Genomic DNA, 27495 nt, shown 5'->3' on the forward strand with positions numbered 1-27495 from the left:
GCTCATAAAAACCTATCAATTTCTGAGAGCGACAACTGATAAAAATTTAATTGAATCAATAATATTGTTGAACTACACCATACTATATAATCAATCATCAAGAATAAACCGAGTGTAAATAACAATGTTCATAATTTTGAGAATACTCATGCATTTTCATTTTTACATTGCTTCTATGCAAATTCGTTATAACAACTAGAATTTAACGACCCTAAATAGTTACGATAGCTTGGGTCCTACATGAATCCAGTTATCATGATTTTTTTATTAAACAAAATCACCAACACTAATTTTGAAATGCGTCCTTGATTTTCTCAAATCTCTTTTTATTTTTACCTAAATACGAATTGAAATTCTTATACCATAGTCATTGTTTATTTATGTAATGTTTGGATAGGAACACTACAACAGACTTGAAAATATGGCATAATTAGAAACAATCTGACAGCATTAGAAATGTTCTAAAATTGCATCTTTTCGGTGCATAATACCAGACATTCAGTGATTTGATTATTATCAAATTAAGTGTAGTCAACTTTATTGCGAGTAATTTGTTAAAAAGTTGCAGTCAGAAACAAGTGTAAAATCGTAGCTAGCAAAAAATATCGAAAATGTTTATGGTTAAGTAGGTAGGTAGGTACTTAACGATTGAATTCCTCCACATGAGACCCCAAAGCTCAAGTGCTTCACTTTTGATTTTTTACACGATCCCTTTTTTTATTAATTATATTGGTTTCAAAGCTTTACAGTCTTATTCATAAAAATCCTCTAAAATAGGTTTAAAACACTCATTAGTTAAAATGCTCATTAGTGCTAATAAACTTTTTATAAAATTGTCTATTCATAAACGTTCAATATACCCATTTTAACTATCTTCTCGCTAAAAGACATTTTAGCGTTGTTATGTTGTCGTTCTGATGAATCCATAGATAAAAATGCCAAAACCAATGGCCCACGGCCCAAAAAAAAAGTTTAACGTCACTTTCGACATAATGACAATGACATTTGTTTGTTGTTTGTCATTATTGCTTGTGTTGTGTTTCGTGCAGCAGAGGTGCTTCGTGGTATTTTTGTAAAGAAAATTGTATTGCTTAATAGAAATAAACATGGAAAACGAAAAAAATAAAAAGAACCTGTCGCCACCTTGCAACAATGTCTATTTTATTTTTAGTTCGGCATCACAAGTTACTTGTACGTTCATAGAGTAATATCCTTTTCTGTTAATATAATATTGACCTGCGTCACCACTAGAATTCTATATTTCTTTATTTTTATATGGGTGCAATCAATACACCCCAAGACAGAAGGAAATCGCCGTACCTATATTGTAAAATCCCCTTATTACTTTACTACCTTTATAAACCTTGCAAATAGCCACACGAAAAAGAGGACGACAACTGTAACAAACCTCAAGTCAAAACGGTTCGGACTCATCTGTGATTCGGACCGGACGCAAAAAAAATCAGCTGTTGCACATTTGTCGGCCATATTTCTCTTTATTAGAGGTTTAAAGTAGGGTCGACCCTGTTATAAGTTATGAAGCGGGTATTGAATACTTACAAAGCTTTTTAGCGGTATATGACGTTTATGAATAATACTTTTCGGGATTTTCACTATAACAAGCTAATAAACCTATTTTAACTTTTTATGAATAAGACGGTTAGTGTTTTAAACAAGGTCTCTTTACAAAAAATCCCTTGTTCGATGGATTCCAAAAGAAGTATGACATCATTATGTCAGCATTATTATTATAAAATGGAATGTATCTAGTTACTTACATTTCCTAGAGATTTGTAAAAATACAGAAAGTGAACTTCTCAAAGGATTGGAAACTGTATTGCGATTTTCATTAAATTCATAATAGCCAATATACAGGCAAACAGTAGGTACACGTTTAGTAATGACGTCTAATGTGACACCAAAATATTTCATACGCTGCCCAAATTTTTTTGCATAAGGTGTTAAAATGCATCACAAAAAGTATTCGCTAGATGACAGTACTATTAGCGTATTACTTTTGCGTTGACACTAAAACATGCCTTTCCTTGTACCTAACAGTATGAAAAATCAAATGTAAGGCGTACTGAATTTATACGTACACTGTGACTTCAGCAAATCAATCTTAATACCCTCAGATCATAGAAGATCTGAGTTAACACCTAACATCTGTGGATGCTACTGTCCACGAAAGTGTTAAATCCGTCTATCTTTTCATCATTAGTGTGGCAAACAACAAATGTATAGCTAGATAGATGAACAATTTGCTTATTTAAACTAGCAATAAAACAACAGTGGTAGTTGTTCACCCTTTAAGCATTAGGAGAGCGCCTCTTCAGGGGACACATGAGTCACAATTCTATTTGAGATTATCCAATTTTTTGATACAGTTTTATAACGATAAAACACAAATATTATTCATTCACCGCTCCACCACACCAGCGCTTTTAGATTGGGTCCTTAAATTTAGGTAATTGCACAACAATAATAGAACCAAAAATTTGGAAGGCGGAAAAGTAATCCTTTTAATAGTTTATAACTTTCAGTGGTAGTACCAAGTATTACTGGTATTACCATTTTAAATGATCTATGACCGATTCAAAAAGATTCAGTTTGGTGAAAATATCAACTTTCAATTTTACCATTACTTAGAATACTTGTCTATTCTAAAGTAGGATTTTTTTTATTAATCAATTTTATCCTTCATGTATTTTTGACACAGTATACATTTTTATTTAAATTTCATAGTATATCTGTTTCATTAACTTTAGCACGATCAGATGGTGTGCCTGCTTCACACAAATTAACCATTCGTCATTTTTTTTACATCTTTCGAGTTTACAACAGCCGGTGCAACTCGAGCAAAGTCAAGCAAAAAGTGGTAATAATTATTTTATTATTGCCTAACCACGTATCGTGTCAAAGCATATTATTGAGTTACAATCTAAATCTCACGAGCCATCTCAATGTACTAAAAATTACGATCAATAAATAATAAGTTACCACCACATAGTACCTATTTTCAGGAATCACACGAAAATTACAAAACAACGTATCAAATCAACAATCGATCACATAAGTATCAAAACAGACTTGAGACTAAACGTTACCACATGCAAGTGACCACATACATTATGTGTCATCCAGAAAATGTATTAACAACATTTTCTATAATCAAAGAACAATCAGCCTCAAAGTCAAAATAAAAATGGAACGACTGACCGTATGCAGCAATCTCCACCACCGTGCAGGACCGGTGATGCTACTCAGCTCCTGATGACCGTACTTTACCAGAAGCTGTCGTCACCTGGACACGCGGACACCGTGACCCAAACCACTCTGCAGGTGCAGAAAGTCCACGCCATTTCGCACTCGCGACGCGGAATCCCACTTCTGATGTCGGAGCGTCTGGCTCTCGGACGGCACCAGAAGGGTCTCTCATTGAATTCATACTATCTACCTATGTGGGCGTATAGGGAACACGTGCGAGTGGATACTAACTCTAATTATAATCACTGATTATAAACGACTAACTTTACTATAGACTAGAATGTAAAGACTGGTTCGCAATATAATCAATATTGTCCACAGTTAAATTTAACAGAAAGATCAAAGTTACTGAATTAGTTTAACAAAGCTAGAGACGCCTAAATTAAATAGATTGGGAGCGATTGACGAATTTGTGAACCACGCCCAGTCACCACCACGTCCAAAACCCGAATGTACAATGACTCTAACACTGAGTCCCAAAATCTCTACGTTCCAGGGCTCTGTACCTGAAGTTTTTGTAAAGCTATTAATCCATCAATACTGCACTTGAACGGGTCCACAACTACGTCAGGCAACATGGAGATTTATGTCACCTTCGTTCCCAGGCGCGCACTTAACTCTGGCATAAGAGCTTTGGCGCTGCTTAAAATTCCATAGCAATAAACTAGCTAACACATTGAAAGTGTTGTGAGAACTATAACATTAAGTTATTTAATTTATTGCGCCCCGCGCGCCGACATATACAGGGTGTTAGGTAAATGGGTATATGAGCCGACACTAGCCCATGTTAACATGGTCATATAAATGGTATGATGAAGTCAGAAAATTGATATCTTCATTTTAATTATTTTAATTTTCATACAAAACGGATTTTATAAAATTTATTATGTATGAAAATTTAATAAAATTAAATGATGATATCAAATTTCTGACTTCACCATACCATTTATATGACCATGTTAACATGGGCTAGTGTCGGCTCATATACCCATTTACCTAACACCCTGTATAATAATATTATAAATGCGAAAGTAACTCTGTCTCTCTTTCACGCCTAAACTACTGAACCGATTTTGATACAATTTGGCATAGAGATAGTTTGAGTCCCGGGAAAGGACATAGGATAGTTTTTATCCCGGTTTTTTAAACAGGGATGCGCACGATAAAGTTTTTTTGTGACAGACAAAATTCCACGTGGGCGAAGCCACGGCCACGGGCGGAAAGCTAGTAGAATATAAAACTCTTTCAATATTCTTGAAATATAGTTTGTTGTTGTTGTTTTTGTACAGCAATCGAATTAGTAAGAGTTACTATGTAAAGAGAGGTTGAATAAATGACTTTATGGGAGAAAATTTCACATAGCGGTCTAAAACGTAACATTCATGCTTTTAATATTGATATTGGAATTTCAACAGACTTTGAAATTCAATATTTACTGGCTCTCTACCCTCTCATCCCTCCCTACATAGTGTTAAAATAAAATGATATCAAAACGGTCAATATTGGCATAAAACACATTGCAATGTAAGTTATATCCCTTGAGAGAAGTTTATTAATAAGTTTGCAACAAAAAAGTTAAAAATAATAATTATTCTAATTACCTATCTTTCTAATCGGACGCGAGCAGTTAGCTTCAAACCTGCAACGCCTTGAGCAATTACTTTCAGGAGTGATAAAATAAATGCGTTCACTAAAACTGCTAAAACTAAAAGTTTCGGCCTCCGTTTCAGCAGTGGGGAAACAGCTCAGCAATAACATCCGTGGGATGTTGCGGAACGCTAGGTCCCAGGCATTGTGAGCAACCGAGTTAGGCAACAAGAACAATGAGGTCTCATCGGACTTAATTTAGAAACTGTAGGTCTAGTGGTAGAAACTGTGGTCTTAATTTAGAAACTTTTTCTCCTTCAAAGTCTATAATTGTTTCAAAGTGTATAATTATTTCTTAAGCCCTCATAACTTTATTCTCGCTCAACATCCTAGAGCGGTGTTTTTCAACCTTTTTCATGACACGACCCCCCTAGTATGAAAAAATTTTTGGCGACCCCCCGACCGTTCGATTTTTTTTTCATGCATTTTATAATGTCGCGAAGATGTTTGTATGGACCGAATACTTCAATCCATACAACATTTGCATAATTAGATTTCGGATTAATCTGTCTTTTTTTATTGAGGTAGTTTTTACGACCTCTCGCGACTCCCCTATAGAGGCTTCGCGACCCCCCAGGGGGTCGCGACCCACAGGTTGAAAAACACTGTCCTAGAGAATTGGGCATGGCTGAAAACCAGTGTTGCAAGGATCTCTCCTTACAACGTAGACTGAGCCAGGTCCAATTGCCTTCGGTGTACTTAGTTTTTATATTATTATAGTTGTACCCAATGTCTACACGTGACATCGTCAACATCCATCGTGTGCCGCAAAGCAGCCCGAATATTACTCGTCCAAAGAACATAGTTGTCAAATTTACTAGTCAAATCACCCGGGACAACTTCATCTCTGCCACACGCTTGAATAAAGGGCTCGAATCAGAACAGTTAAATATTCAAGGTCCTTCACGGAAGATTTACATCAATGAACACTTGACACTAAATAGTAAAAAACTTTTTCGTAAAGCCCGAGATCTCGCCCGTGAAGCGGGATTCAAATTTGCCTGGATCAAACATGGAGTTATCCTGGTCAGGGCCGACGTCACTACTCCTGCCTTCGCTATCCGCACAGAAAAAGACTTATCTAAACTTAAGCCCAATTCCCATTTACATTAGTGTTACATTGTTTTTTTAATGTTTGTGCATTCATTGTTCCCCAAACGTGAGTGTAATAGTGCTGTATTTAACGATACACTTCACTTGTCACCGTATTATTATGTTGCATATGTTGTGTTGTGTTTGTGTTCTCTATACGTCGCAGTGCTCTGCGCGCTGACTGGGACCGCAGGTATTCACTATTTTCTTAGACTGACCGCCGCTTATTTTCATGTTGAAATATTTGATAAATCGCACTGGTTTGCTTTTTTAAAAGTATACTTCCTTAAGGATACATATTATTATGATTTATTAATGCATTTTACTTATTTTATTGCACTTTACATCACTTGGGAAAGATATTTTGTCCACCCAAATTTTATAAGAAAATTATTGCATTACTTTCGATTTCACTGTATTTGTAGCACAGGATATGTTACTATTGAGGTTCCTTCAGTAATATTTGGTATTTCCACTCAGAGCAATGGCTAATAATTTAGCATTGTATTATCAAAACTGCAGGGGTCTTAGAACTAAATTAAATACTCTTTACAACAATATTATGGCGGAGTGCTACGATGTTATAATTCTATCAGAGACATGGTTAGTCCCCGAAATCGGCGATGGCGAATTCATTGACTCCCGGTATGTTGTTTACCGGTGCGACAGAAACCGTGTGTTGAGCGGGAAGTGTGACGGTGGAGGTATATTGGTAGCTGTGCGCCGTGGACTGTCCGTAACCCGGACTGAACTAACGACTACGCTTTACCACGACGGTTGTTATTATAAGATGCCACACAATGTCGATTATGTACTTTTAAAGTTACATTTCAAGACTAGCAATGAATATCAGACTGTATGTGGAGTGTACGTTCCTCCTAGCCAGACACTGGATAACTACCAATCCTTATTTAACTTGCTTGAAAACGAATTACTTTCCCCTGCTTCTAATGATATTTACATAATGGACCGACTCGGTTGGGCCTGCGCTAATGCCTCGTATTCACAGTCACAGTTCTTCACTTGATATTTTAGTTCTGAATTTTCTCTCAACTTTAAACTGTAAGCAATATAACAATATTAAAAATCACCAGAATCGTACCTTGGATTTGTTAGTATCTACCGTTTTATGCTCATGTGAACCCGTGCCCATTCCTTTGGTCCCTATAGATAACTTCCATCCTCCCTTTTTAGCCATTATTCCGTTTAAATCTATTCTTAAGCCCATGCCACGTAGCTCTGTTCCTAGGTATCACTTCATCGAGGCTGATTTCTCCGCTATTAATAGCGACATTGACTTAGTGGACTGGACCTCTGTTTTGAATAGCGTTTCTTTGGATTCTGCAGTCGACACTTTCTATGAGATTATTTACAAAATTATAAAAGCCCATGTTCCAAGTCGACCAGTTAAATCTAATGAGTATCCGGCTTGGTTCTCTCGCCCCTTGATACACGTTTTTAAAAACAAGGGAAAAGCCTGGATAAAATATAAAAAATACAAAAACATAGCAGACTATGTAGTCCAGTAGAATTAGCTTTTAAATCGGAAATAATTCCTACAAAAGATTTTATTGTTTTAATGGCTTCATTGGTTGCCCATTAAGACTCTCCTAAGTTTTCGACTTCGACGGAGTTGTGCTTAAGTGGTGGGGGCCCCCGAAAGGGGCATTTTTTCGGTTTTCCGGTTATACCGCGTAAAGGACTTACCCTATCAAAAAGTGGTCTTCATGACGGTTGAAGGGCACTTAATCCTGCATTGAATAAGACCAAATTCATATGTTTTGGACAAACCGTTCTCGCGCTAAAGTTCGGCAAAGTAGAAAATATACGTATAATTAATGACCCTCTCCATGTCCAATGGTTTGTTACCCACAGGCTTCCTAGTCTTGAAAAGGGCCACCTCAACCAGTGTAACCCTATCAAGGCTTACGAGCTTGATGCGCCTATCCTTGTTCGTCCCAGCCGTTCCTTAACTGCGGTTGCTGCACCTCTTCCTGGCACTCACCTGAACGACTCTGTGTTACCTACTGTGGCTGCCCCTCTTCCTTGTATCCTCCTGCATGACTACGTTGCCTAGCCGTATGCCTGGTCTAAGGTTCGACGCCAAAAATCAACAACAACAAGTTCATATTAAAACGCTGAAGAGTTTTTTGTTTGTTTGTTTGAACGCGCTAATCTTAAGAATTACTAGTTTGATTGAAATCATTATTTTTGTGTTGAATAGCTCATACATTGAGGAAGGCTATAGGATATATACAATCACTCTACGACTAATAGAGGCGAAGCAGTAAAGAAAAATGTTGCAAGCACGGGAAATAGTATTTAAACTATTTTCACTCGTACGAAGTTGATTTTGTGGCGTCGAACCTTGGACCAGGCATATGGCTAAGCAATGAAATCGTACAGGAGGGTACAAGGAAAAGGGGCAGCCACATTAGGTTACACAGAGTCGTTCAGGAGAGTGCCAGGAAGAGGTGCAGCAACCGCAGTTAAGGAACGGCTGTGACGAACAAGGATAAGCGAATCAAACTCGTGAGCCTTGTTAGGGTTACACTGGTTAAGGCGACCCTTTACAAGGCTTGGAAGCATGTGGGTAACAAGCCATTGGACGTGGAGAGGGTCATTAATTATACGTATATTTTCTACTTTGCCGAACTTTAGCCCGAGAACGGTTTGTCCAAAACATATGAATTTGGTCTTATTCAATGCAGGATTAAGTGCCCTTTAACCGTCATAAAGACCACTTTTCGATAGGGTAAGTCCTTTACGCGGTATAACCGGAAAACCGAAAAAACGCCCCTTTCGGGGGCCCCCACCACTTAAGCACAACTCCGTCGAAGTCGAAAACTTAGGAGAGTCTTAATGGGCAACCAATGAAGCCATTAAAGCAAAAAACTCTTTTGTAGGAATTATTTCCGATTTAATCAATTTTTGTGTTTAATTCTACTGGCCTAATGAGCAATTCTCCCTATATCGTAAAAGATTCAAGTCACTTTCAGTTGAATGCTACAGTAATTATCTTAATTACATCGAAACTTCTTTGCGAAATGACATAAAAAAATTCTGGTCCTTTGTTAAGAGCAACAAGAAGAACTGTGGCGTACCTGACACAATGTCATTTAGTAACGAGGTTGGCAATGGACCTGAAAATGTATGTAAATTATTTTCAAATTTTTTCAGCTCAGTATACGAACCTACAGATACCAGTGCTTCGGTTAACTTTGTGTCTCCAACCAATAATCAAATAATTCTCTCCGACTTGATTCTTACTAAAGAAAATATAGTTTCTTCCCTCAAATGCTTGGATGTTGCGAAGGGTCCTGGGCCGGATGGCCTACCTGCTTTCTTCCTAAAACATACCGCTAAGTCTATCAGTACTCTAGTGTTTCATTTATTTAATCGTAGTCTGAAGGAAGGAATTGTGCCTCAAGCGTGGAAGACTGCTAATGTTATTCCTGTATATAAAGGTGGTGCCAAACACGATGTTACCAACTATAGGCCAATTTCCTTGTTGTCTACCTTGTCAAAAGTCTTGGAGAAGCTGGTTCATAAGGCAATCTATCCCACCCTACACAATACTATCATCCCCGAACAGCATGGATTCGTTCGAAATCGTTCAACAGTAAGTAACCTAATTTTGTATTCAAATTCCTTGTTTGAAAATATGGATAATAGACAGCAAGTTGATACAATTTACACAGATTTTTGCAAGGCTTTTGACAAGGTGGACCATACATTACTCTTACAAAAAATTGCATATAACGGTATCCGTGGAAGTCTGCTCCGTTGGATTACCTCCTATGTTAAAAATAGAACTCAGAGGGTTGTTGTCCAAGGGTTCAGCTCAGATGTGGTCAGCGTGACCTCTGGTGTGGCGCAAGGATCGATCCTGGGTCCTCTACTCTTTGTACTCTTCATTAATGATATAAACACCTGTTTTAGACACAGTAACTTTTTATTATACGCAGACGATCTTAAGGTGTTTCGTAAAATAACTTGCATTGACGATAGTGTCAAATTACAGGAGGACCTGGACCGACTAACTGCTTACTGTTCAGCCAATAAACTTCACTTGAGCATACCTAAATGCAAAGTTATATCCTTCACTAAAAAAATCAACTCCATTCAATATGACTATGTGCTTTGTAACACTCCTCTGGAACGAGTCTCTTTAATCAAAGATTTAGGTGTACTCTTCGACTCTAAATTGCATTTTGATGCTCACGTCGACTACATCACTGCTAGGGGTTTTCAAATGTTTGGATTGCTGAGACGTACCTGCAGTTCTTTCAAGAAGCTAAGTACTCACCTGTTACTATACAAATCACTCGTAAGACCTCAGGTGGAGTATGCTACATGTGTTTGGAACCCATTTTACAATAAATACAGTGATCAACTTGAAACCTTACAACGTAAATATCTACTTAATCTAAATTACCAATCTGTAAAGGTATGGGCCTCATATCAATCACTTTTGGATAAATACTCGTTATTAACTCTCAAACAACGGAGACTGTATCTTGACCAATCTATTCTCTTTAAAATTTGTCGTAATGGCTTCGATTGCAACCAACTAATTAATCAAATTTACCTGCGCATCCCCAGTCGCTCCCAGCGTATACGAGATGCTTACACTCACAGACTTTTTGCTCCTAAACGATGTCGAACTAACGCTGGCAAAAGAGCTCCTTTATGGCGATTAATGGATGCATACAACAAATATTTTACTGATATCGATTTATTTGTAGTGTCTCCCTCAAAGTTCAGAAAGTGCATCCTTGATGTATTAACGAATGTACCTTAATTGTATTTGTTTTTTCTCTTCTTTGCATTAAGTTAAAGCACATATAACACTGTTTGTTTGCTTGGTTAGCTTGTACCAAAATAAGTTTGTAATATTACTATGAGGATAATAGTGCTGGTTGCGTAATAGTATAAGTTTATTTAATGTTCAGCAGTTGTATAAATTTGCAATATTGCGCAATTGTTTGTTATCCCAAATAAAATAAAATAAAATAAAAATAAATAAGTACCTAAGTCTAACTACCTGTACCTGTCTAATAGTTCGCAATAAATACATTTTTTATTTATTTTATTTTATTTATTTATTTAGTGCTTAACTCAGCCTGTGCCTGAGGTATGAGAGAGGCACAGGGACATTGGCCAAATTATGACGTGACAGAGTATATAAATCTGAAGGAGATCTGAAGGCTCGCTGACGTTTGACGTTACAAAAACACCCTGTCGTGCCGCTCACATAACTCTAATTTTTTGATTTAAGAGATAGACCTATAGTTTCTATACCCCTCGGTCAATACTGAAGAAAGGCGTGGTTCAGCAATTTTTAGGGTTCCGTAGCCAAATGGCAAAAAACGGATTCGTCATGTCTGTCTGTCTGTCCGTCCGTATGTCACAGCCATTTTTTTCCGAAATTATAAGAGCTATACTGTTGAAACTTGGTAAGTAGATGTATTCTGTGAACCGCATTAAGATTTTGATGCAAAAATAAAAAAATAATAAATATTGGGGGCTCCCCCCCATACTTAAAACTGAAACTCAAAAACTTTTTTTTTGTCAAACACATACGTGGTCTTCAAAAATGATATCGAGGTTTCTAAAATACTTTTTTTCTAAACCGAATAGTTTGCGTGACAGACGCTTCCAAAGTGGAAAAAAGTTGGTCCCCCCCCCTCTAACTTCTAAAATAAGAAAATGAAAAATCTAAAAAAATCATATGATGTACATTACTATAAAAACTACCAACGAAAACTGTTTTGATCGAGATCTAGTAAGTAGTTTTTTTTTAATACCTCGTAAATCGTAAACCGCTTATTACCGCGTAATCTTTCATACAAATAACTTAAATTAAAAAAAAAAATCATAAATCAATGGTACGGAACCCTTTTGTGCGTGAGTCCGACACGCACTTGGCCGGTTTTTTGATACGTTATCATCATTTAGAAACATCTTCTGTGAGCATACTCGTAGCATTAATTAAAATGGTAACTTACTTGATTGAGCTACTTTTCCAGCTACTTCTTAATCTGTACCTGCAATACAAAACATTTGTGTATATGAGTGTTTTCAGTTAATGGATCTACCTATTTAAAAAATATTCGCATAATATACGATGAAATTTGAAAGTCATGCCGTGATGTCAAGTGGACTACAACGAAAACAGTTTTTGTTGCAATGGAGTAGTAGGTATTAGATTATTATTCTGTGGTATTAGTTATTAGATTGTTTACACTGGTCTTATGGGTAGGTATGAGGAAACATTAACTCTGTCTTTATTTACATTTTACACATTTAAAGTACATAGGTACTTGTCGGTGTTTTTTGTGAGCTTTCAGATTAGGTTAAAGTTCAGGACAATATTGTTCGGATGACAGCACACCTAAGTTTAACACTGTGGCACCTCATGTAATGAGGGCTATCGCGTATGAAATCGCCGCTAGAGGCGCTTGTGTAGCGTGAGGTCTTCGAAACGTCAAATGTCACTGTTTGTTTACGAGTTGGCTACGCGCGCGCTTTTATATTTCTAATTAAATTAATATTGCGAGTATTAACAATACTTTAGATTAATTATGGCAAATACAGATTACGGATCTATGAATGTCACTGCTTTAAAAGTGGAGTTAAGAAAAAGAGGTGCAAAATTAAACGGTCTGAAAGAACAGCTAATTCAGAGGTTAGTTTTTTATATTTACAAACAATATCTTGTCTAAAGTTGGCTTGTTTATCCAGATTACAGCTGTGTTTTTCTTTTTACAGGCTTCAAGACTAATAGAAATAATAATTTTGTTGGAAACATAACAGATGGAATAAAAAATGACGATTTGGCGTATACCTACTGTTGAGTGGCCTTCGGACAGTTCATACATCAGCGTAACATCGAAAAGTGTACCTGACTTAGATATATGTAGTGAATATTTCTACTTACTTTTTAGAGGTTTATAAAGACAATGTGGGTATGACGGAGTGTGCTTGCAGTTCATAGAAAAGGCTATAATATGATGATAAATGAATATTTGGTGGCTCTAGTGACATATACACAAAATAATTTGCATTTTTATAGGGGACAAGTCCACTCTGAAAACACGAAAGCATTGTCATATTTTATGACTGTGAAAGAAAGAAAGAAAGAAAATATTTTATTTGCAACACTGTGGCATGGCCAATACGTTTACATTTTAGTTCTAGGGTATTAAATATGATCTAATATAATCATCTAATGAAGATACAAGTTTTGGCGCTCGTAATACGAACTTTGACAGCCGTAGTTTAGGACCTCACGCTACAGTGGCGCCATCTGATGAAACAAAAAACGATAGCCCTCATTCTAATTAGTGCTAATTTGCAATTACAATTATGTGTAGTCTTATGCACTGTTTTTTGTGCATGAACCGCTTGACTTAATCGTTTTCTAAGAAAAAGTTAAACTGGGAACAAATACTCACTACCTTCAAACCTGCAACTGTAATAAGTGCCCAGCCGGCTAGGATCGCGCCATGTTAAAATCTTATCGATGATTTTATAAACGACTAAATACAGGGTGGAAACGTTAAGTGATCTCACTCGATTATTTCTTAACTATACAAGATATTAAAAAACTGGTTACTGATCCTGAAAGTGCTTAATGAGCTCTTTCAAACGGTACCAATAATAAGTTACAGAATAAACTGGATCTATCTGAAAATTCAATGTTTCCAGCTTCCATACTAAATGTATGCCAGACACAATATTAGAAGTGTAATTTTTTTAATTTAATATTAAATACTTAAAATAAACTCGTAAATTGAATTCTTATTTTAAATTATTAATGAAAAACATTGGTTTTAGGCTTTACTTGCTATAATATTGTCAAGAGATGAGTGTCATGACTGTGGTAGTACTAAATGTATGGAAGAAGGAAACATTGAATTTTTGGTTAGATCCAGTTTATTCTGTAACCTATTATTGATACCATTGGATAGAGTTTGTGAAGCACTTTTAGAATCAGTAATCAGTTTTACGATATCATATGTAGTTTTTAAAATAATGTGACTTTACCAAATGTATGGAAGCTGGAAACATTGAAGTTTCGGATAGATCCAGTTTATTCTGTAACCTATTATTAATACCGTTTGATAGAGCTCATGAAGCACTTTCAGGATCAATAACTAGTTTATTGATATCTTGTATAGTTTAGAAATAATCGAGTGAGATCACTTATCGTTTCCACCCTGTATGTGTGGGCTTATCGCTGGAAGTGTATGGGCCGGAAGTCGTAGCGTGGGCAGACCTCCCACTAGGTGGACCGACGATCTGGTGAAGGTCGCGGGAAGAGCCTGGATGAGGACAGCGCAGGACCGGTCGTTATGGTAATCCTTGGGGGAGGTCTTTGTCCAGCAGTGGACGTCATTTGGCTGAAACGAACGATGGGCTTATCGTTAAAAATCGATAAAAAGCTTCGATAAAAGTTTATCATCGTAGGCGGGCTGGAAAGAGCCCATTTACAAATTCAATTTATTTTTCTTTTCCAGGTTCAAAGATAATCCTGCGCAGCATCAATGGCGAGTTCCGGTCGGGCCAGCTGACCGCCATCTTGGGACCCTCGGGGGCCGGCAAGAGCACGCTGCTTAACATCCTCGCGGGTTACAGGTCGGTCATCATCATCATAAAACGTCTTGATTCTCTGGATCTTGGATTCTCCAGAGAATCCACATTATTTCCAGCCTACTCACTCACCGCACAACAAAAACAGATAAATTTTTGGGTTTCGTACATATTTCAAAAACCTGAAACTCCTTTGCGAGACAACTCAACCTTTATCGGTTGGCACTCCTGTATAACCACTGTATAAACTGAAACTGTAGTTTGAAGGAGAGTTGATATTCCTGATAATTGAAAACAGAACCCTTTTGAAGATCACAATTGCTCTCTACCTGATTATCTAGCATAGGTAACCATAGGTAGGTAGCTTAATGCCCGTTTTCACTTAATAGGAATTTTGTTTACATAGGGGTCACTTAAAAATTAGGGATTGATGGTGAAAACGGGCAAAAGTGCCCTGAAAATGACCTATTAGTATGTATCTACTAGTAAATAAATTCAATTTGTGTAGCAGTGATTTAGTTACGAAGGTCTACTAATTACTTAGACTAGATAAATCACATAACAATAATAGACAGGTAACTGGTATGGCAAATTGTACCATGTTTATGAAACGCTCAATTAGACGTTGACTTCTGCCCCCTGTAACATATTCATGAGTCATGGCTGGGAAATAAGTTTCCTCGTTTGTTATACAGGGTGTTGACTGTAACAACAAAAGCAGCATTTGCCCAAAAGAGAATTCGCAGGTGTGGGCAAAATATTGCTGCCAAGAAGGTAGGCAGGGTAGCAACGTGAGCAGAATGCAGAGTGTATTGAATTCGTTAAGAAGCTAAAACGGCGACCAAACGATTTGGTTACATTTGGGTCATTCTACGAAGAGGCCGTTTTTTTGTTCAGGTGAAATTACTTGTAAAATAGTTTGTATTCGTTTAGTTATGAACTTCTATAAGCAAGAGTGTACTTAGTAGCTTCAAAAAATATGTGAAGAAACATAAAAGACATTTGTTTTATTAAATTTTTTTCTGCCGATAGTATGTGACATATCACGCTCTGTCGACTGTTATGAACACGGCTTTTCATGTTTGCATACCTGCAAAAAAAACCTCGTTCATTAAAATGGGATAACAAGTCGTGATTAGTAAATCAGACATACTCAAGACTATATCTATTAAATATTAATAAATTTCGATCTGAAAATAAGAAATTACCGACGATTCTACAACTGTTATAAGATTTTTGACACACCTGTCGACTGTTGAAGTTTCTACCAAAAGATGAAGAAAATTTAATGGTGGGAACATTAATTTATATTTTATGACAACACCTCAACCCACTTGTTATTGTACAGAGACATTTTTTTCTGCAAAGAGAGTATTGCACCAGTTAATTATATTTTAAGAGTGGTTCTACATCATCTCAAAGTTGAAGTGTCACTTCTAAAAAACATATAATTAAAATATGTTACTTATTAGAGATGTTTTTATCACATGCCCTTGTTCAAATGTGGAATTATTTACTGTGCCTAGATTATTTACAATCTAACTGCAAAATTAAAACCACAATTTTCAAATTACTTCAAATTGTCATTTCTGTCTATGTCACACTTGTCTATAGTTTTGTCGACAGAAATGATATATTCATGTTTTTAATACTGTTTTCAATTAATTCCTGACTCAAACAGAAGGTTTTATTGTGTGTGTGATATGTACGTATCTGTCTGTGACATCGTGGCACTACAATTATATCCATGCTTCCGTCTAAATTATTAAAGAATTTTAAAATAGCGCTATCAGACAGAAACCTGATTGTTTAACTTTTTTCTGCCAGTTATGCATATTATTACGATTTTAGGGCTCGATATTTGGTCAAATCTATCAAGAGCATTTCGTTCTTTGAAAATTATTCAATAAAAACATGATTGTTAGCAATGAGAAATTGCAAATGCAATAATTTTTTATAACATGAAACATTAGTGATTTCAAAATAAAAAACAGTAGTTTGTGATTTTTTTTGTCCAATATTTATAAATTTTATTACAAAATCGGTAGAACGAAACGTATTTGTTGTGATCGCTCTGTTCATATTGCCATGCATGAAGTATTGCATGCAACATTTTTTTTATTTATATAAAACATTTCTGAGACTCAGTTTCAAGTATTTGACGATCTTCCTAATTCCGCAAAACAAAAACGCATTCATTTAATGTCATCGCCTAGTGATGAGGCTATTTTTTGATTCGTCGACAGAAATGATTTATTTTCTGACGACATTGTTTCTTATTTTTTTAATTCTAAACTTTTGATTACCTTTAATTATTTGAGACTGAGAACTAGTTTTTAACGTTAAAGGCTATAATATTACGGCTTGATTTTGTTTCAATTTTTATAATTCTTAGGACCTACAACACAAAGTGTCATATTTGTCGATTTTAAGGTCACTTCTGTCTATCTCATTATTTAAAAAAAGTTCATTTTAAAAGGACATTGTCAGAAACGGCCTCAGATTCCTGGGCACAGCAGTAAAGTATCAAAATTGATCTCTTACTTTTTGAATACATAAATATTAATTAGATTGTAATGGACACTTGAGGATTAGAAAATGAAATAATAAAAGTCTTTTATATGTATTCCATAATACTATGACGACATCCGGACATTTTAGGGCGTGGCCTGCTCCATATCCTATGAAGTTCCATAATTTGTGTCGATAAAATCTATGTAAAATCGGCACAAGGCAATGCCGTACTTCATTGTTAGGAATCCACGTAATAGTGATGTTGATTGCGGTCATCATAGACAATAAGATACCGATCTTGTAAATAAAATAAATCGTCCAAATTGCTACAGTATGACTAGATTTTAATTAAAAGTTAAAAATATATTGCACGATACTACAAGAAGCTATCTAATGTGTCCAACTGGTCTAAAAGGTCATGAATAAAATAAAAAGAATTGTGATCATAATACTGATATTGACAATGACATAAATATGGGATCATCTTTAATATAATTATCTGTAACAGTTTCAAAATCCGATGAAAAATCCAATGCCGCTTAAAGTGAGAGAAATGTCTAAAGTTCTAATAGAATTGAAAGTTTTATTCACTCAAAATGCTTATAACAATAATTGGTAATACATTTCAAATATTAAGTACCTACCTTTATAATGTATCGATAGAACCAAAATGATGTCCTCTCAGTTTGGAAAGGGAAAACCCAGGATTGGGGGAGCGCTCCAGGCAATTTTCAGAACATTTCATAGGTGGTAGTAAATAATATTTATTTTATTATTAAAATTGAATATTTTGATATTGATAAAATTGAATATACCTTTCGATTCAAATACCGAATATTTTTCAATCGATAAAAATTATCGAGAATTGTTAATAATATTCAATTAAAAGTTGTTCAATCCCTAGTCATGCATAGACTAAGACGGTAACCGTGGAGATAGTTAGTTTGGTAAGTCACGTGTTAAATGTCAAGAGTGGAAAGTAAACATAGGATTCATGTTATTTATTTACGTGCAAAATGTAAGTAAGTAAATGATAAAAGTGGAACGCCGAGCTATTTCCAAAACCCGTCCAATATTATAATACAATTTGGCTGCGACAACTACAATACAGAACATCTCCCAAATCGATGTGCATACAATATTATAATACAATACTAGTAAGTAAGAGGTTATGATAACAATATTGCTATCAATAAGTTTATAGAATTGGTCCGCCAGGAATAATTGTTCTTACATAAAGATTTGTGTCATTTAGAACCTAGAAAGTATTTTTTCGGCACTGTTGATCTAACGGCGAACAATGTATGGAGAACGAACATTGTCCTTTAATAATTAAGTTTGATCTCTGTCGTTATTTTTTATAAGATTCTTTATATTAGACAAATATTTTTGATACCATAAATAATTAAAAAAGTGGATTTTACTTTTTTTTTCTTTTCACCTACCCTATCGTAGAATGACCCATTTAAAAGGGCTTGGTTGGTCCCTTTTTGGGATTGTCCAGTAACCAGCACATTAATTACATTACAATAAAAATAGGTATTATGTACGATAATTGCAAAAACTTTTGTGTGAATGATAGGAATGCTAGTGGAAATCGGTAGGTTTGCGAAAACACGTGCGAGTTAAAATCGTACGTAGCACTGTAATCAGTAATGTGGCAGAGTTGTTTAAATAAGTTAAAATAGCAGTTATTTTTACATTTAATTTTACTCTTGGTGGGATTTAATTTTATGTATTTTACTCTTGGAACACAAGGACGTTGCATAATGTTTATAATAAGTTATAGTTACATTTAGATTCTCTCTTTCAACCTGTATTTGCTAGTTTACTTGTCGTAACTGTTAGGGTCTTACTAGACGTTAGATATAAATTAAAGGCGGACTGTATTTCATAGGTGTAATGATTATAAATATATCGCTAGTTCGCGCCTACGTGGGAGGGCCGCGTCTGACACCGGTGACGGTCGTGAGGCTGAGTGGGCGTCGGGCACGTACGGAGTGTGCCGGCGCCTCGCGCGGAGACGATGATGGCCGATCGATGTCGAAGAAGCCCGAGGACCCGAGAAGCGCCAACAGTAACCATAGCTACAATAATACTTTAACTGCCTTCAGTGCTAATATAAAATGTAAATAGGAACACAAAGTAAACTATCCGTCAAACATTCCAATGTAAATTACAATAACAATTTTATTTAACCATGACTAACTTCGTGAAGTTAAACGGTACAGTCATAAGGTGATCTCACTCCATTAATATTTTAGGACGAAAAATTTCAGTTAACATGCAAAAATATAAAGAATAGTTTATTAGTGTTGAGGTCAAGAAACTAACGCATGCACCAATCGTTTTTGTATAAATATGTATAATAAAGGTCAGTGCGGTTTGTATGATAAACCACAATGAAGTAACAAATATCTATACTAATATTATAAATGCGAAAGTAACTCTGTCTGTCTTGCTTTCACGCCTAAACTACTGAACCGATTTTGATGAAATTTGGCATAGAGATAGTATGAGTCCCAAAAAGAAAGGACATAGGATAGTTTTTATCCCGATTTTTGAAACAGGGACGCGCGCGATAATTTCTTTCTGTGACAGACAAAATTCCACGCAGGCGAAGCCGCGGGCGGAAAGCTAGTATCATAATATGTGTGTGTATAAAATATTATTATATATTTTCTTGGAAAACGATGTCTACGTATGTTCTTAACATTACGATTATTAGAATTACTAACATCAATCAAATGTCCAAACAACATTTTAAGCAGGAAAATATATAAATTTTGTTCTATAAGACATCCTCGAAGCGCGTGTTTTCGGCTACCGAACCAGTTCATCTAGTTGGTTCAAGGTGGACTTTATCTCCGTAATTATTGATATTGTTTGTATGTTACTCAACAAATAATTAAACTAACTCAACAAATAATAATTGGTCCCAATTTTAAGATCGTAGACACAATATCATAAATTATGAAATGCGGGAAACAAAAGCAATTGTAAGGTCATGAAAAAAAAACTCATAAAACTCATTTATTTTTGCAAATAGGCTTTTAAAAAGCGCTTTTACACGTCCCAGTATTAACCCTACCACTGCTTCAGGACAATAAATGGGCCAGTGCCACAGAATAAGTAATAGTCAGTGCTGAGAAGAAACAGCGCAAGAATCTCAGTCATGTTTTGTTTAATCTAGTTTTATCTAGTGGCTTAGGGTGGATTCGACCAAACAAGAGTAAATATTAATCTCAGAATAAATCGTCAGTTTTGACATATTTCCCATACGAAAACTGTCAATGTGGCATTCATACCAGGAGTTATTCTCGGATAAAAGTTTGGTCGAATCGGGCCTTAGTCTATATTTATGATAGGTTAGTCGTTACAGAAAGTCCTTAGTAATGTTACTTGCAATTTTAATATAATCATGGATTCAATTAAGCATTTAAGTCAATTATAGCTAATGAGATCAAAGTGTCAATGTTATCTCTGTGTAGTTGTATTTTTATAGTACAAGGAAATAGCAATTCTATTGTAGTTCGCATAATTCACAGTGTGTTAATAAAAAGCAATTAGCTAAGCCTTGTGAGATGTGATGTATGAGTAATACACACAAATATGATTATCGTTTATTCTTTTCATAATGCAATGATTTATAGTTAAAAGGCAATGACAAAAGTGTTTTTACACTACGCTTCTAGCTCCAAACTAAGCAAAGCTTGTACTATGGGTACTAGACAACGGATAACCTAAACATACTTAAATATTTTTTTGTAAATACATACATATTACATAGTAACACCCAGACCCGTCACAGAAATTAAAATTCATCATTTCAATTTCCGCCCGTCCGGGAATCGAAACCGGGACCTCTCGGAATAGTAGTTCGTTCCGAAATCACTACACCAAACGACCGACAGATTTAATGCAATAAAGTCCTACCGGACGGAACTATACCCTCATTTCGTTCCTACCACTGCAACTTTTGTGTTGCCTGAATTATGATAGCAATGTCATTGCTATCATAATTCAGGCAATGACATAAAAACCACTGAAAAAGCTCAGCAATGTGCGAAGCCGAACCCTTTCATTACTTCATACTCTTAATATCGCAAATTACTTTTACTGTCTGTACTATCTATAGCTCGAAGAGCTGATGGCCGCTGGGGCAGGAAAGTTCTTGAGTGGCGACCACGAGCTGGAAGACGTAGCGTGGGCAGGCCTCCCACTAGGTGGACCGACGATCTGGTGAAGGTCGCGGGAAGTACCTGGATGCAAGCGGCGCAGGACCGGTCTTTGTGGAAATCCTTGGGGGAGGCCTTTGTCCAGCAGTGGACGTCTTTCGGCTGAAACGACGACAACGACTATCTATAGACCACACAGGAACGAAATCGAATATTCGTAGAATTTGACATTTACACAGTGAACTGATTCTCCGTTTTTGTCTAGACATTCTAGATCCTGAAATAACTGGTCTTGACAACTACATAAACTTTGACTCGTGACTTTTCACATAAAAAGTACTGGCCTTCAAAAGATAATAAAATATCTCATCAAAAACACGTGTGCGAAACTAGTTTGCCGCGTGATCCTGCAGTTGCTCAGAGAGAGTGTAGTCAAATCAAATCAAAAATCTTTATTTAGTAACGTAGAGTAGAATTGGACCACCTCTACTTTTCATATGGATGTCGTAAGAGCAGTGCCGGATTGACCCTTAAGCAAATTACGCAATTACTTAGGGCATCACGTCTTGGGGGGCACCAAACAATATTAACTACTACATAAAAACTAATTTCCCTGAAGACCAAGACCTGTACCTAAAAGTCGCAAGTCATTTCAATTATAAAAAAATATTTGGTTTTTCCTATTTTCAGGTAGGTACTACGTAATATGATCTATTTTGTTGTATAAATACGTTTTTTTTCTAGACCGATATTATGTTACTAGGCAGCACACGTGGATTGCTTAAAGCGTCAGTTCGCAAGTAAGGTAGAGACAGGAGATAAAGAACTAATGCCCGTTTTCACCAGCAAACCCCAATTTTTAAGTAACCCCTATGGTATCACATAACAGTAATTTTGTTATCATAGGGGTCACTTAAAAATTAGGGATTGATGGTGAAAACGGGCATAACTCAAGTAACAGTCGCAGTTTCCCGCCTCTCGGTCTCTTGTCGCAGTCGTTTGTCTTTGTCACGACGCGAACCGCCACCTTTAGGGCATCAAGTGGTCTTAATTCGGCACTGCGTAAGAGGCGACTAATATGCGAACATCAGGCCTTCCCAATCCGTCTGGCACACGTGGGGAACTGGGGAGTGTAGGCCGATTCCTTCATTAGTCACTGATAAAGCAAAGAGTTTCTGATAAATTCTTCTGCAGTGGAGGCTAAATGACTCGATAATCATGATGATGAAGAACTATTTTTTGGTTTCAGAGTCAACGGTGCCAGTGGAATGATATGCACCAATGGGGAGCCTCGTAATCTGAAGCAGTTCAGGAAGCTATCCCGGTACATCATGCAGGAGGACCTGCTCCAGCCTTTTATTACGGTACACGAGGCCATGCTCATTGCTGCCGATCTGAAGCTTGGGACTGGTATCAATAAGCAGAAGAAACTTGTCATTGTAAGTGCAGCCTTTTAAGTCCTTGTTAAATGTAAATTGATTTCCAAAAGCTACAAATAATACAAATAATCTTTGACATCATACGTTTTAATTCTAACAATAACTTATCGGCCATGATATCTCACATAGTCGTATGTTTGGTTTATTTTCGTCACACTTTTGTGTCATAAATACTCGTAATTCTATTTAAAAACTTGTAATATTTAAAACCAAACGCTGTTTTTCCTTCCTTAAAATGTTATTTCATTGTACAAAATAAAGTCACTACTTTTGTCTATTTATTTACTTCAACGAAGTATCCTTAAATATTTAAATGAATATTGAATCATTACGTCATCCATAAATTGTCATTTGAAATAAATAAATATCACTGGATATTTTGCACTGCGTCATCTAGTTCCAAACTAAGCAAAGCTTGTACTATAGGTACCAGGTAACGGATACAAACATTTGTACCTACCTACTTAAATACTTTCATCGTCCACTGCTGAAAATAGGCCTCCGCCAATGATTTCTATGTTGATCGATTGGTAGCGGCCTGCGTCCAGCGCCTTCCTGCTACCTTTATTAGGGTTCCGTACCTCAAAAGGGAAAAACGGAACCCTTATAGGATCACTTTGTTGTCCGTCCGTCCTTCTGTCAAGACCCTTTATCTCAAGAACGCGTGAACGTATCAAGCTGAAATTCACATGAAATACTCAGGTCTATTGTCCCTTTAAGCTGTAAAAATATCAAACTTCTAAGCCAAGCCAATCAAAAGATACAGCCGATTATGTCGATATTTTCAACAAATTTTCGACACTCGCAAAGGAATCAAAACCTACAGGATACTTCCCGTAAACTCAGAATCTTGAAATTTGGCATAAAGCATTGTCATATAATGCAAATATAGGAAAAATTGCGAAAATTACATTTTTTTAGTTATATAATATAATAAAAATATTTTAATAAAATGAAACTTACTACCTTATTTCTCACGAACGAATAAAGGTATCAAATTGAAATTTATACCAAATACCTAGATCTATTGTCCCTTTAAGAAGTAAAAAAATCAAACTTCTAAGTTAACGCGATCAAAAGATACAGCAGTTTATACCGACACCTTAGACGAATTTCCGTCACACGCTAGGGAATCAAAACCTACAAGGTACTTCCTGTGAACTCAGAATCTTGAAATTCGGCACGAAGCAACGTTATATAGTACAGATAAAGGAAAAATTGCGAAAATGATAAATTTGAAATTATATAAAATTTAAAATATTATTTTTGCTTACATGACATAAAATATTTTTTTAATAATTATAAACTTACTACCTACCCTTTTTCACATGAACGCGTAGAGATATTAAAGTTGAAATTCATATCAAACACTTCTTAAATCTAATTGCCTCTAAACTGTGAGAAATTCTAAATCAACGCAAAAATTCAAAACGCTGAGGTAGGTACCTACCTATAATGCAAATATAGGAAAAATAAATAAATAAAAAATAATCATACCGCATATTTTTTTTTTATAAAACTCCGGACTTTGACGTAATTTTGGTTTAAGTGAAATGAATGGTGTCCATTGGCATAGCTACAGGTTTTACCTTAGAATACTTGTTTTATATTTGTAGATAGTTACCCTGCCTAAAAAAAAACCCTAGCTACGCCAAAGCTAGCGTTATTTGATAAGGATCAGATATAAACACAAAATAATCTTGCGTGCATACCAATGTTATTTATACCATTTTGCAAGGGGAAAGGGATTTGTGGTTAGCCCTGACTACTTAAGGACAGGAAAAAATCAAATGATACCGCGAGCTAACTACGAACAGCGTCATCTATTGACAACCGTGCGAACTACGTAGTGTCGTTGCTCGGTGATAGGTGTTGCTAATTGCAGCTCATTGTTACAATACTTTTTATTAAAATCGGATTTTATTCCGGAGGTTTTACAATTTCTTACTACTTTCGCAAATAATTACAAATGAAGAAAGGAATTTACGGTGTGGTACCCTCAATGTACAATTAGATTTCGAGCGATACCACTTTTGGGCATTCTCCTTTTAAGTAGTTACTTTCCCCATTGTAATGTTATGAATTTCATTTTGCAATAAAAATACCATAGTTATGACTCGATTGTCGTAATGAACGAACTTTGTAAACCTTGCAGGTTTGTACGGAACCCTCGGTGCGCGAGTCCGACTCGCACTTGGCCGGTTTTGATGTCGTCGGTCTACTTTTGTGGGTGGACGTTCATCACATTAATTACCATGATTTACATGTATTTCAGGTAGAAGAAATAGTCCAGCTGCTAAGGCTAGCAAAAGCAAGGAACACAGCGACCGAGAGGCTATCGGGCGGGGAGCGGAAGCGTCTGTCCATCGCGTTGGAGCTACTCAACAATCCCCCAGTCATCTTCCTCGACGAGCCAACTACGTAAGTTAAATGATATTTTACAAGTCTGAACGATATTTCAAAAACCCTATGTAGACGCATGAGAACGCGTTATTGATTTCCTTTGAGTCTCGATTCGCTGGTACATACTTGAAGGGCTACTAATCGAATTTAAATTATTTTACGAGCTCTTTAGTTCCTTTTCGCATCGGTAGGTCCAATTTTAAAAGACATGATCATGACTAAGTTGAAAGATTAAAGATTAAATTAAGTAACGATTATTTTTTCTTCGGGCACGAGCACATTGTGTTATTTACAGCAAACTTACGTTATAATTAACATTTGATTGTCCAATTACTGGGGGCAAAGTTCAAAATACAAAGTGCATAGTTTATTTTACCATTTATTTCTAACGTGTTTGCACTTTTTACTTTAAATTGTATTGTTTTTTTGTAATGGAGAATCACGAGTGTTTTAATGGAGAAACGCAACAAGTTAAGATTTTTTAAATTGTATTGAAACGCGTAAAATATATTGCTTTTGTTGTCCACAATGAGAAAACTCTTGGCCTGCAGCTCACCTGATGGAAAGTGATGATCAGGCCAAAGGTTTTTGGATGGTGTTCTTGTAATCTTATCTCCCCCATTAAATCTCTAAATCTGGCCAGTGTAGCAATGTGGGGAATGTAGTCCTAATCTTCATTTTCGTCTGGTAAATTAGAGGGTCGTCCTCCTGTCATCATCATCATTTCAGCCATAGGACGTCCACTGCTGAACATAGGCCTGGCTCCCCCAATGCTTTCCATGTCGATCGATTGGTAGCGGCCTGCGTCCAGCGCTTCCCTGCTACCTTTACGATGTCGTCGGCCCACCTTGTAGGTGGATGTCCCACGCTGCGTTTTCCGGTACGCGGCCTCCATTCCAGAACCTGTCTGCCCCATCGGCCGTCAGTTCTGCGTACTATGTGCCCTGCCCATTGCCACTTCAGCTTGCTAATCCGTCGGGCTATGTCAGCGACTTTAGTTCGTTTACGGATCTCCTCATTTCTGATTCGTCCTCCTGTATTAGATACTTAATAACCAGATGATGATGTATTCTTGCAGAGGGCTAGACGACGTAGCTTCATCGACCTGCGTATCACTCCTGAAGCGGGTGGCGCGAGGAGGTCGCACCGTGGTGTGTTCCCTCCACACTCCCTCCGCACGGCTCTTCGCGGAGTTCGACCACGTGTACGTGGTGGCAGACGGCAGGTGTGCCTATCAGGGCACCTCTGGTGGCGTGGTGCCGTTCCTAAATGAACTCCAGCTTCCATGCCCGACTACTTATAACCCTGCTGATTTTAGTAAGTGTTTATGCTACTAAAGTGCTCCTTCTTTTCTTTGTTTTCTAGGTCAGTTTATTATTTGTCACCTCTTTAATAACATGCAATCGAGCAATGGTCAAACAAAATCACATCTAACGAATGTCTGTCTGCTTTTTAACCGACTTTAAAAAAGGAGAAGGAGGTTCTCAATCCGATTGTAGTAACTTATGTTTTTGTTGTATGTATGTTACTGCAGAACTCCGTCAATTGTGAACCGATTTCTTGTTTCCATTTTAGGGTAATGAACATTACCTAGTGTTCGATCTTCAGCCACATATTTTATCGCAACTTGCGCAGGCTGTTTATTAGTTTCCCATTACAATACAAGAAGTATTGTAATGGGAAACTAATAATATTTCTATTACAGTAATAGAAGTATCCAGCGGGGAGTATGGTCCACACGCCGATAGAATGGTGGCAGCCGTCGAGAACGGCAGGTGCCAGCGGTGGCGAGACTTCGCGGCGGACGAGGCGGTCTTCGAAGACCTGGAGTTAGAACAGCTGAACGCTGGAGGAGTGGTGGAGAAGCACAGCTATAAGCACGGCAGCACGGCGTGCGAGCAGTTCTTGGTGCTGCTACGACGGATGCTGCTACAGACGGTTAGAAATAAGGTAAGCCTTACCCCAAGATGTTATTCATTTGATTCCTCTGATTACTAAATTAGTAAAGTAGGAGATTTAGCGAACGATTTTTACCACATCTAGTGTAAAGAATAGATGGAAGGTATTGCTGTCTGATGTTATTCGTATCAAGCTACTTCGATCATCAGAGTTTAGAATAGAATAGAAATCATTTATTTGCGTAAGAGACGCGATACAATACTTATTTGTTAAATTCGACCAACTTCAGCTGAAGATATTTTGGATGCTCGTACTAATATCGCACTGCGGTATTCAAGTTTCAATAAGCTCGATACACTTTCAGGACTTCACGCTAACATATTTTAGACTTTCAGCACTTCGTGCGACTTATTTGGTATTTACCTAATTAAGTTAAGTCTTGAAAGTGACGATAGAAC

General features: G+C 36.6%; 1 protein-coding gene across 1 annotated transcript in view; it reads left to right on the forward strand.

The window, feature by feature from the left end:
* The window catches only part of LOC135072380 (ATP-binding cassette sub-family G member 1), a 65024-nt gene that overhangs the window by 32453 nt on the left and 5076 nt on the right, over nucleotides 1-27495 (forward strand). Inside the window, exons 3-7 of the mRNA XM_063966286.1 lie at nucleotides 14532-14649; nucleotides 22546-22735; nucleotides 25011-25156; nucleotides 26217-26455; nucleotides 26844-27088. Coding sequence (XP_063822356.1) covers nucleotides 14532-14649; nucleotides 22546-22735; nucleotides 25011-25156; nucleotides 26217-26455; nucleotides 26844-27088 — 938 coding nt within the window. The remainder of the gene's footprint in view (nucleotides 1-14531; nucleotides 14650-22545; nucleotides 22736-25010; nucleotides 25157-26216; nucleotides 26456-26843; nucleotides 27089-27495) is intronic.

The sequence above is a fragment of the Ostrinia nubilalis genome, chromosome 6 (genome assembly GCF_963855985.1).
Source record: "Ostrinia nubilalis chromosome 6, ilOstNubi1.1, whole genome shotgun sequence".
NCBI lineage: Eukaryota > Metazoa > Arthropoda > Insecta > Lepidoptera > Crambidae > Ostrinia > Ostrinia nubilalis.